This window comes from Malaya genurostris, chromosome 1, assembly GCF_030247185.1.
Source record: "Malaya genurostris strain Urasoe2022 chromosome 1, Malgen_1.1, whole genome shotgun sequence".
NCBI classification, from domain to species: domain Eukaryota; kingdom Metazoa; phylum Arthropoda; class Insecta; order Diptera; family Culicidae; genus Malaya; species Malaya genurostris.
In genome coordinates, this window is record NC_080570.1 from 136,649,252 (window position 1) to 136,659,753 (window position 10,502).

Genomic DNA, 10,502 nt, shown 5'->3' on the forward strand with positions numbered 1-10,502 from the left:
TTTTTAATTTCGTCCTTCAAACGCTCTAATAACGCTATATAATAGTCACTGTTGATGGTTTTTCCCTTTTCAAGGTAGTCGATGAAAATTATACCATGCGAATCCCAAAATACAGACGCCATAACCTTACCGGCCGTTTGTTGAGTCTTTCCACGCTTTGGGTTCGGTTCGTCGCGTGCAGTCCACTCAGCTGACTGTCGATTGGACTCCAGAGTGAAGTGATGGAGCCATGTTTCGTCCATTGTTATATATCGACGAAAAAAATCGGTTTTATTTCGATATAACAGCTCCAAACACAGCTCAGAATCATCAATTCGTTGTTGTTTTTGATCGATTGTGAGCTCACGCGGCACCCATTTTGCACAAAGCTTTCTCATATCCAAATATTCGTGGATAATATGTCCAACACGTTCCTTTGATATCTTTAGGGTGTCAGCTATCTCGATCAACTTCACTTTACGGTCATTGAAAATCATTTTGTGGATTTCTTTCACGTTTTCATCGGTAACAGCCTCTTTTGGACGTCCACTGCGTTCATCGTCTTCGGTGCTCATATGACCAGTACGAAATTTTGCAAACCACTTACGAATTGTTGCTTCGCCCGGTGCAGAGTCTGGATAACACTCATCAAGCCATTTTTTGGTATCGGCGGCACTTTTTTTCATCAAAAAGTAGTGTTTCATCAACACACGAAATTCCTTTTTTCCATTTTTTCACAATAACAAAAGTAGCTTCACTCAAAATGCAATATCTCACAAACTAATAATCAGACAGCTGTCAAATTTATACACGTATCTTTTGAAGGTTGGTACTAACTGAAAATGGTATGGATTTAATTCTAGTGGCACCCTCTCATAGAAACGATACGAACTTTTCAGCCGATCTGTTACATGGGATAAGTCAAAACAATCACCATAAAATTATCTCGTGGTGACCACGCTGATTGGATTGTTCAATATTACACTCAGGCACAAAATTTTTTGGTGGCTAGCTAGACGGTTTCAAAATGTTACACAAAGATAGCGCAGTAATTGCTTAATTCCAGGCACCAAAAAAAATTTTTTTGGTGCCTGACTTGACGCCGGTCGAGAAAAGTCATAACAAGTTTTGCAATGTTGTAGCAAAATTGATACGTTTTGTGTATCGGAGTAATTATTCATTCAATAAGTTAATAAAATATCGTGCAGTTTTAAAATTGTTTTTTTTTTTTAACTTCTGAACGCAGACGAGCGAATCAGACACGAAATGGATAACATCTCTGATGGTATGTTCCAAAAGGTTTGTAGCATGAGAAGTGAGAAAGCGGAGAAGTCCGCTGGATTCACTACAGGAACCATGGGCGGAGATGTGTCTTCTACTGTCATTTCCTGTCACAGAGAAGGATTCAATGGGGACGTAGTACTAATTCCAGTATTGGCAGCACAAACTCCTAGAAACTATACCGATAGCATTGCAAACGAAAGGTATTTAACGGAATTTAAGTTTCAAGATGTGGTACTATCCAACGTTGCTAATAACGGAACAGAGATGAAAGAAAAAACTGATAAAATCTGTAAATTAATAACGGAAAGTGTTACTGGATATGATTTCAACAAAGACTCGATCGAGCTAAGGTAAGTTGTCGAATTTCTTATTACTGGATGGTGCTATAATTATTGAAACATCATTGCATCTTTCCCCTCAGAGATCAAAACAGAACCACTGAGGAAAAGCTGATCAGATGCAAAGTTTGTGGAAAGGACTTCACATCGAGAGCAGGTTTTAGTGACCATTTCATTGAATGCTCGCACAAATGCTCAATATGCGGAGCACAGTTTCCTACCCGTGCTGAGATCCAGAAACATCAGATCATAGTTCACACCGAGAGTCGGTTTGAGTGTACGGTTTGCGGGACAAGTTTACGAACGAAAGCAAATCTGAGCAAACATATGATAGTGCACGGTGGGGGTAAGCCTCATCAGTGTCAAATATGTGGTCGGAGCTATCCAAGACTTGCCAGTCTTAATCGGCATATGGAGTCGCATTCACGTCTTCCTACCACTGTCAGCTGCGATGTCTGCCAAATGGTGTTTTTCACGAAGAAGGAACTCAAAGTACACCGGTTTCAGCATGAAGATGATCCAATCTTCAATACGAGGTGCGTTTTTATTGGTTTGGTAGTTAGAAGATTTCTGATTCCAATTCCTAATTAATTGTTGCAGTCATTTTGGTGACAAACAGGACGATCTTTTCAAATGCCACATTTGTGATAAACAGTTCGTTCAGTTGCCTTATTTTGAACGCCACATGCGAACTCATGTGGAAACGCCGTACCGTTGTGATGTTTGCGGTAAAGGCTGCCTCGGTTTAAAATCATGGAAACGGCACATGTTCAATCACACCGAGCAGTCGAACAAATGCGACGTATGTGGGAAAAGTTTCTCCGAATTTCGCAACCTTAAGCAGCATATGCGAAGACATACTGATGAACATCTGTACCGATGTGATATCTGTGATAAAGGTTATTCCGCAAGGCATTATCTTATTACGCACAGAAGATCGCACACAGGCGAACGCCCGTTCCAATGCGGTATATGTGGAAAGAGTTTTGCCAACGAATCCTATTTGAAAGGTCATGAGAAATTGCATACTATCGAAGCAAAATATCAGTGTGATATTTGTAAAAAAGAATTTAATGCCAAAAATAATCTGGTCGTTCATATGAAAACGCACTCGGGAGATCGTCCATACAAATGTAACGTGTGTGGCAAAGGATTTACATCTATCGCTTCGTTGCGATATCATGGCAGTGTACACACAACCGAACGACCCTTGAAATGTGACCTCTGTAGTAAAACGTTCGCCCTTAGTGATCAGCTCAGGAAACATTTGCGGTATCATACAAACGAGCATGCTTATCCATGCAGTGTTTGTGAGAAAACATTCCGAATAAGTTCGCATCTAGTTAGTCACATGCGATGCCATACTGGCGAAAAACCACATAAATGCGAAATTTGTGGTTCGTCCTACAGTACCGGCAGTTACCTTGCCCATCACCGTAGAATCCATTTGGATCCAAATAATAAACAGTTTGAATGTGATGTATGCGGGGCACGGTTCACTCAAAGAAAACGGCTCAGCACTCATCGAATGGTACATTCGCAAAAAAGTGCGGATTAGGTTTCCACACAAAAAAAAACTATAGCAAATAAAACAAAAATTCGGCGATAGTGATTTATTATTTTACCTAGAGTGACTATAATCAGAGTGGCGACAGCTGTTCGTTTGGAATGACAGCTACCAGTTCCAAACGAACAAACGACCTGTCAATTCAATGTAAAGCTAATGGAATGTTTTGAATTGTTGCCAACATTACGGATGAGATGTCGTCACTCTGGTTATAGGCACTCTAATTTTACCTACACCGTTGAATGGTCGTTAATCACAAGTCCCTATTTTCTCCTGGTGTATTGTAAACGCCAATTCGACGTAAACATTTCAAAAGGACCTGAAAGCAGAGATGCCAGATATTTTCATAGGAAATCTGTATTATTCCCTATAAAAATCTGTATTTATCTGTATTCACTAATAAAATAAATTTCAACAATAAAATGATGTTAAAAGATGTTATTCCAACACATTATAAATTCAATGAGACCAAGACTTTGCCTCTCGTCACTGCAATCAAATACTAATAGATTGCTCATACGAAAAAGTTTTTATTTTACTTCTTGGGAAATTCGTATTAAATTTAGAAAATCTGTATCAAATCTGTATTCTGTATGCGTAAATCTGTATAAATGGCATCTCTGCCTGAAAGTAATCGACTATATCTAGGACACCCGCTTGTGAGGAATTCTGGCAACTGTCAGAAGGCTGGCTGCATTCCGGCTGCTGTCAAAATTGTCCAGGCGAAATTGCGTCATTATCTCGCCGTATGTGTCTTGTTTATTTCTCTCTTCCTTTTATTTTTTCTTTTTTTTATTCGACTTCATTTGATATTCGACAATTCCGCATGTACATACAAAAAACAAATCTTGAGACGAAGTAAATGAGATTAAAATACGTATGTTTGGCAGTGAGAAAGTAATGTTAACATTGTCCATAAATAGTATATATGAAAAGCAATAACTTATTGCCTTTCATATGTACTTTTTATTGAAAAAATAAAACCAAGACGCTAATAATGTAAAACCGATTCAAACCGGTTCTGCCAATCTTGTATGGCAAAAATCCGACAAAAATAGTACCGTTAATAAACGCTAGGCGAAATTCTCTGCCAGAAACGGTTGTTGCATTGTTGCCAGACTTTTGCCGGAATTCTGGCAGAATTCCGGCAAAAATGGCGGGCAGACATAGCCAACCGTCTGGGGGGAAATCTGCCCGCCGCGTACAAGTGGGTCACGGTCCATCTTGCCGCAGTTTCTCTTTAATCACCCTCTCTTTCGATTATTGTGATATATATGATTAAAAAGATTTTCTTTGATATCACTATTCTGTTTGAAAGTCGAAAGTTTCGGGTATCATTTCATGCAAAGAGTTGAGTGATAACCCTCTCAGCAGGCCGTTCTATTTTGTTGGTATTTGAGCGCTTGTTGAACGACATATTGCACGAAATATTCGTTTAATTTGCTGGAACCGTTTGTTGTTGTTTTTTCTCTTGCAAAAATAGTTTGAAAATTAAGTGTTACCTTTACATAGAAAGAAAATTTGTTGTTATTCTACGTGAAGTAGAAGTATTGTGTAGGTACGTAGTGTTAGTTTTAAAAAATAAGTGAAAAAAATTTCAGAAATTCTGCAGTAAAACTAGTCCAACGGGGCTCCAACTCCTCATGTAAAAAATGGCTCAACAATGGACCTCTGTCTGCCGGGTTTGTTGTACGAAAAACATGGCATTCGGTTCAAAATCGGCAAACGAAGGTCCCGTGTTAGCCTCCCGTTGAACGATAGATTGGACTTTCATTGGACCAATGATCCAACGTATTGGACCAATGAAGGACCACCGTTGAACGTTTTTTTCTAAGAGGGGAGGAACAAACCGAATAAGCAGAATAATATTTTTTCTGGAAAAGAAAGCCAGTCCCTGTCCTATAGGTTTTAAGTCATCGAGCGATACCGGCATGATATGCTGACGGAACATGTGCCGGCGCTTGAGGTGATTGGCAAGAGAGCGGTACAATTCTGCCAGCTCTGTTTTGACAGCTTACCTGTTTCTTGCCGGCAGTCGGATTTCTTATCAAGTGGATGAGGTTTGTTTTCTATTTTGTTTTGACAACGTTCTGTAAATAAATAATATGAACTTCATTCAACTTACCAAACAGTGTAGTTTTTATTTTCTGATATTTTAATTTCGAATGTTGGAATTCATCAAGATGATCGACAAAACAGTGTATAGCTTATGTTGATAGGCTACAAAGCAGGCTCGGATATGGACGAAAATATTGATTTCGAAGTGAAAACCGAGAAACCTAACGAGGAAGCAGCAAATAGGAATGATGTGTGTAGTTCCGAAGAAACTTTTCCAGACACAGAAGAGATGGCTTCGAACTGTAGTGAATATATTGCAGACGAAATGTAAGTGAATGTAATCGTTTAAGATACCAGCATAAAGAATAAAACCAGTGGGACAATGACAGGAATTTCAGTTCAAGTTTTACTTTATACAGCTAACATTTGGTGTGATTCTTTGGGTGTTACTGATTCTTGCTGAAGAAGAAGCAATAAAAATTGCTGACTGTTGGTTGGACGATTTGAAAATTGAATCATAATTGCCCAATGTTGGACTATTGAGGCTCAATGTCCAATGGATTTCGTTCAACCTTCACGAAACAAATTTTAGACGAATTATACTTTTTACTGGGACGTCAATACTTAAATATATGAAACATTCATATGCTATGATAACGGCCAATAAACCGTCTCTCAATTGAATCGATTATTTTACTTTAGTTAACTGCTATGAAATTCCAGAATGTTTATTGGCCGCTATCATAAAACGAGAGACATCATTTGGCGTTGTTACACACTAAGCACTAATTACAAATTTTGCTAATCAACAACTTTTGATCTTTAAGAGTTCAAGCAGAGCCAGCTAAAATTGAGATTAAGTTTGAAGCAGAACCATCTTGCGTGAATTGGAAGATCACTGATGAAAGCGGTTACGAATTGACAACTGCAAACAAAACTGAAGTATTTAGTATAAATATAAAGGAAGGTATCTCTGATCGCTCTCTGAACGAGTGTGGGACCAGTGATGTTGAGCGAAGGTAGGTTTAATTAAAATTTGGACAAAGGTAGGTTTCATTTCAGGTTATATCAGAGCTAATCATGAGCATCCGTAGTTCCTAGTGTTTTGCAAATAGGATTAACTTTACGTCTGTTTAGTGGTTTATGCTGAGTCGTACGGTGGCATTAGTAGATCGACATAAACTGTTAATGCACTGATGAGTCGAAGATGAAACGCAAAAAGGAGATACCTGCGCACAAACCGGCTGCCACACACATCGTCTCCCAGCTGGACTGAGCAATGAATTCTCACTAAGCCCGTTTTTTAGTGCTCGGTCAACATGATTAACAGTGACATGCAGACAAATTCCTCCACTAAATCGAAGGTATCCCCATCTATCGTGACATTACTTCCTAGACGAATCTTGTCGTGCTCGGTATTGGCTACAAGCATGTACTTTGTTTTAGACGCATCTGTGCCACAGCTCCAAAGTTAATTTAATTTGATTTCGTGAAAACCGTACCTCGGCTGTCGAGCCCGACTCGTCGCATTACATGTTCCTGGGCGATGCTGAATAGTAGATATGAGAGTCCGTCACCTTGTCGCAGTCCCCGACGAGATCCGAATGAATTGGATAGTTTACCCGGAAGCTTTACGCAATTTTACACATCGTCCATCGTTGCTTTAATCATTCTAGTCAGCTTCCCAGGAAAGTCGTCGAAACTGTAGTGTGCCGCCGCCTTGAAGTCAATGAACAGGTGATGAGTTGGGACTTGGTATTCACGGCATTTCTGGAGGATTTGTCGCACGATGAAGCCGATTTAATAACTTCCCACAAACTCATTCGTTTTAGGTGAAAGGCAACGGAAGATGATCTGGGAAAGAACTCTGTAGGCGGTATTCAGCTTGGCGATTCTTGCGGAACCTGTGCAATTATTTGTCAAACTAATCGTCCTCCGTGTGGCTGAAGTTGAAATCTGAATAATTTTGTTGATCGTATGGTCTCGCACCGACGACGGATCTGTCAAATTATTGCTCCATCAACTATTGCTTCCATATGGCCGCCTTTTTTACTTCCGCTCCTCCGGTAGCTAATCAGTTTTCCAGGCCCTTACTATTAGCCGGTTCAAAGAGGTGGCCAACTTTTCTGGGTCCATCTAGAAGAGTTCAGCTGCGATACCATCCTTACCAGCTGTTGATTGTTAGTTTTTAGCTGGTGGATAGCATCTTTAACTTCCCGAAGTGTGGTAGTTGGGACCCCCATCGCCTGCTACTACCCCTCAATTTTGATTTTTCGAGCTTTTTATAGAACTTCTGTTTTTTAGAACGGCACAGTAGTACCATTTCCTCGCTCTCCGCATCTTCCAGGCAACGTTTTCTTTTCCGAAAGTTACTTACTTTACCTAACTGCTATAGTCCTAGGGTGTCCTGTGCTGTATCAAGCATACGTCTCCACATAACTCGGTCGATGGCTGCTCGTCACCAGCCTTGTTCCACCTTGTTCGCTGCGCTCCTCTTCTTGTACCAGTCGGATTAGATTCAAGCATCATTTTCACTGGGCTGTCGTCCGACATCCTTATGACATGCCCAGACCATCGTAGAGGTCCGATTTTAGTTGTCCGTTTGATGGGTGGTTCTTCTAGCAACTGTTGCAATTCGTGATTCATACGCCGTCTTAACGTTCCGTCTTCCATCTACACTCCGCCATAGATGTTCCTCAGCACCTTTCTTTCGAAAACACTAGGGGTGCGTTGGTCCTCTGCCAACATGGTCTAGGTCTCGTGGCCATAGGGAATAAGTTGCGGGTGTGCAATTTCAGCTTCTATTTGTATCGTTTCACGTTCGGCCAGTTTCCATGTTGTGGAGATGTTGTATCAAATTAGAGAGGAAATAGCACTGATATTACTATTGTAGTCCTTAGAACAGTGACTTCTCTTGGAGGCACCCGCTCCGGGGGCAACGTTTTCACTGGGCGGCGATATTGATTGTATTTTCTTCCAAGATAGTCGATGAAGATCATACCATGTGCATCCCAAAATACTTAAGCCATAACCTTCCCAGTTGACTGTTGTGTCTTTGGACGCTTCGGATGCGGTTCACCGACTGCAGTATACTCATATGATGATCATTTTGATTCCCGATTGGAGTGATGGATCCACGCTTCATCCATTGTCACATATCGACGCAAAAAATCTTATTTATAGCTTGTTAAAATGAGCAAATTGCTCCGAATCATCAACACCTTTTTCGGTTTTTATCAACTGTGAGAAAATGCGGCACTAATATTTTTAGGGCCTCAACTATCTCACGCAATTGTAGAAATGATCATTTTGTGGACTTTTTTTATGTTTTCTGGAGTAACCACCTCAATTGGACGACCAGAACCTACACATCCTGTTGATAGATTGGAGTCTGTACGACCTCATTAAAGTTCAGCAAACTAATAACAAATCGTTCTTTTCGATCCGAAGTGACAACGAGATAAATATAAACGTTCGACCTCAAGGTCTTCGCAACAGTGCACTTGCATAGAACCAACGGTTCTTTTATTGGTTTTGAGTGATCATTTAACCGATGGGTTCCACCTCAATTTATTACGGAGCACAGTGAATGCAAATGTTCTTCATAATTTAAAGAGTAATCATGAATATCCAGACCTGATTGCGACTGTTGATAAGTAAGTAGAACAAATAATAATCGATGAATTATTCTCGTTTCGTTCCAGGGATTCCGAAGACACGCAAAACGGCGGCGGGCATCGCTTCAGCTGTCCCTACTGCGATAAACATTTCATTCAGCAGTTTAATTTGGAGCGTCACATGCTGACGCATACCGAGGGAACGCCGTACCGATGTGACATTTGCGGTAAAGGCTATCTGGAACTGGGTGCGTTCAAGCGGCATCAGTTGGGACACTCCAAGCAACCGTACAGATGTGATGTATGTGGAAGAACTTTTGCCATTCAGTCTTTGCTCAAGACGCATATGCGGGGTCATACCGGCGAGCGACCGTTCGTTTGCACTGTATGTGGAAAAGGGTTTAAAAACAAACACAACATGAAAGATCACTTGAGAATACATACCGGAGGGCATAGGTATCAGTGCGATTTTTGCGGCAAAGGATGTAGTACTAAGCGTCATTTGCTAATTCACATGAGATCCCATACCGGAGAGCGTCCATATGAGTGTGAGATATGTGGGAAACACTTCGTAACTGTCTGTTCACTGAGAAATCACGGTAGTGTACATAAGACGGATCTTTTGTTCCAGTGCAACCGTTGTGATAAACAATTCGCTTTCGACCGTCAACTCAAGCGTCACATGAAAACACATAACGAAGAGCGCCCCCATCAATGCGGTTTTTGTAACAAAACGTTCAAGCTCAATTACCAGTTCGTCCAGCACATGCGTAATCATACGGGGGAGAAGCCATATAAATGCAACTTGTGCAGTTCATCCTTCATTTCCGTTGGTTATCTTAATGTTCACTTTACATGTCACCTGGAGCGAGATAAAAGACCATTTGAATGCGAAATATGTGGGAAGAGGTTTACTCAAAAAACTAAGCTTAACATTCATAGTAAAACACATTTATACCAATGTTGTGATTGCAATGTACGGTTTGCGACCAAGAGCGACCTCACAAAGCATAAGATTTCCGTTCACAAGAAAAAGTCCTACGAATGTACAACCTGTCAGAGAACTTTCTTCACAAATGGAAACCTACGAGCTCATCTGCTAACTCACACTAAAGAGTGTCCATTCAAATGCACAAAATGTGAACGAAGCTTCACTCGGGAATGCAATCTTAACCGACATCTAGCATATAGACACGAGCAAAACATATCGACTGTGGAGATTTCTTCCGGGAAAGAAATCGATGACGTTCCGCTATAAATAAAATCGTCATGAATTGTGTCGGAGTATTCTAAATTATATTGTAATATCACTGCATAATTTCATGTTATAGCAAAATAATATGTGGGATTATCTTGGACCTGGCGGCGAGGTTAAAATTATACTGGGGAGAATGACTGATGAGTGGAACGATCCCCCATTATGTACTATCAGACCCTGTCAGCTTGGAGCGATCTCAATCTTCAGTTCAGCAACGCCATCGCACGGCGTCTCATTCAACATGTCATGTCAATTGTATGGGTGCGCAGTGCTGCTATTTTGACGCGTTCGAATTTGACATTTCTCTTTCCTACTTCTATGTACGTGATTCGATGCGGACTCGCCTGAGGGTGCCATGGTCACAAAAAAGGATGTTGCCAAAGATTTGTTCGGGAAATGTG

The 10,502-nt window shown here is 40.7% G+C and overlaps 2 protein-coding genes across 4 annotated transcripts; both read left to right on the plus strand.

Moving 5' to 3' along the window:
* The first annotated feature begins 1,116 nt into the window (after positions 1 to 1,116).
* On the plus strand, positions 1,117 to 3,205 carry LOC131425871 (zinc finger protein 665-like). The gene is made up of 4 exons (XM_058588121.1): positions 1,117 to 1,148; positions 1,226 to 1,613; positions 1,685 to 2,137; positions 2,202 to 3,205. The coding sequence occupies exons 2-4, from the start codon at positions 1,246 to 1,248 to the stop codon at positions 3,157 to 3,159; spliced, it is 1,779 nt and encodes a 592-aa protein (XP_058444104.1). The 5' UTR covers positions 1,117 to 1,148; positions 1,226 to 1,245; the 3' UTR covers positions 3,160 to 3,205.
* A 1,897-nt stretch (positions 3,206 to 5,102) lies between these two features.
* Positions 5,103 to 10,202, plus strand: LOC131425873 (gastrula zinc finger protein XlCGF57.1-like). 3 transcript variants are annotated; one of them, XM_058588125.1, is made up of 4 exons: positions 5,103 to 5,228; positions 5,301 to 5,553; positions 6,054 to 6,245; positions 8,931 to 10,202. In XM_058588125.1, the coding sequence occupies exons 2-4, from the start codon at positions 5,378 to 5,380 to the stop codon at positions 10,099 to 10,101; spliced, it is 1,539 nt and encodes a 512-aa protein (XP_058444108.1). In that variant the 5' UTR covers positions 5,103 to 5,228; positions 5,301 to 5,377; the 3' UTR covers positions 10,102 to 10,202. The 3 variants fall into 3 exon arrangements, with proteins under 3 accessions (XP_058444108.1, XP_058444109.1, XP_058444107.1); XM_058588124.1 differs by lacking the exon at positions 5,103 to 5,228 and having other exon boundaries at positions 5,237 to 5,553; XM_058588126.1 differs by lacking the exons at positions 5,103 to 5,228; positions 6,054 to 6,245 and having other exon boundaries at positions 5,236 to 5,553.
* The last annotated feature ends 300 nt before the right edge of the window (positions 10,203 to 10,502 follow it).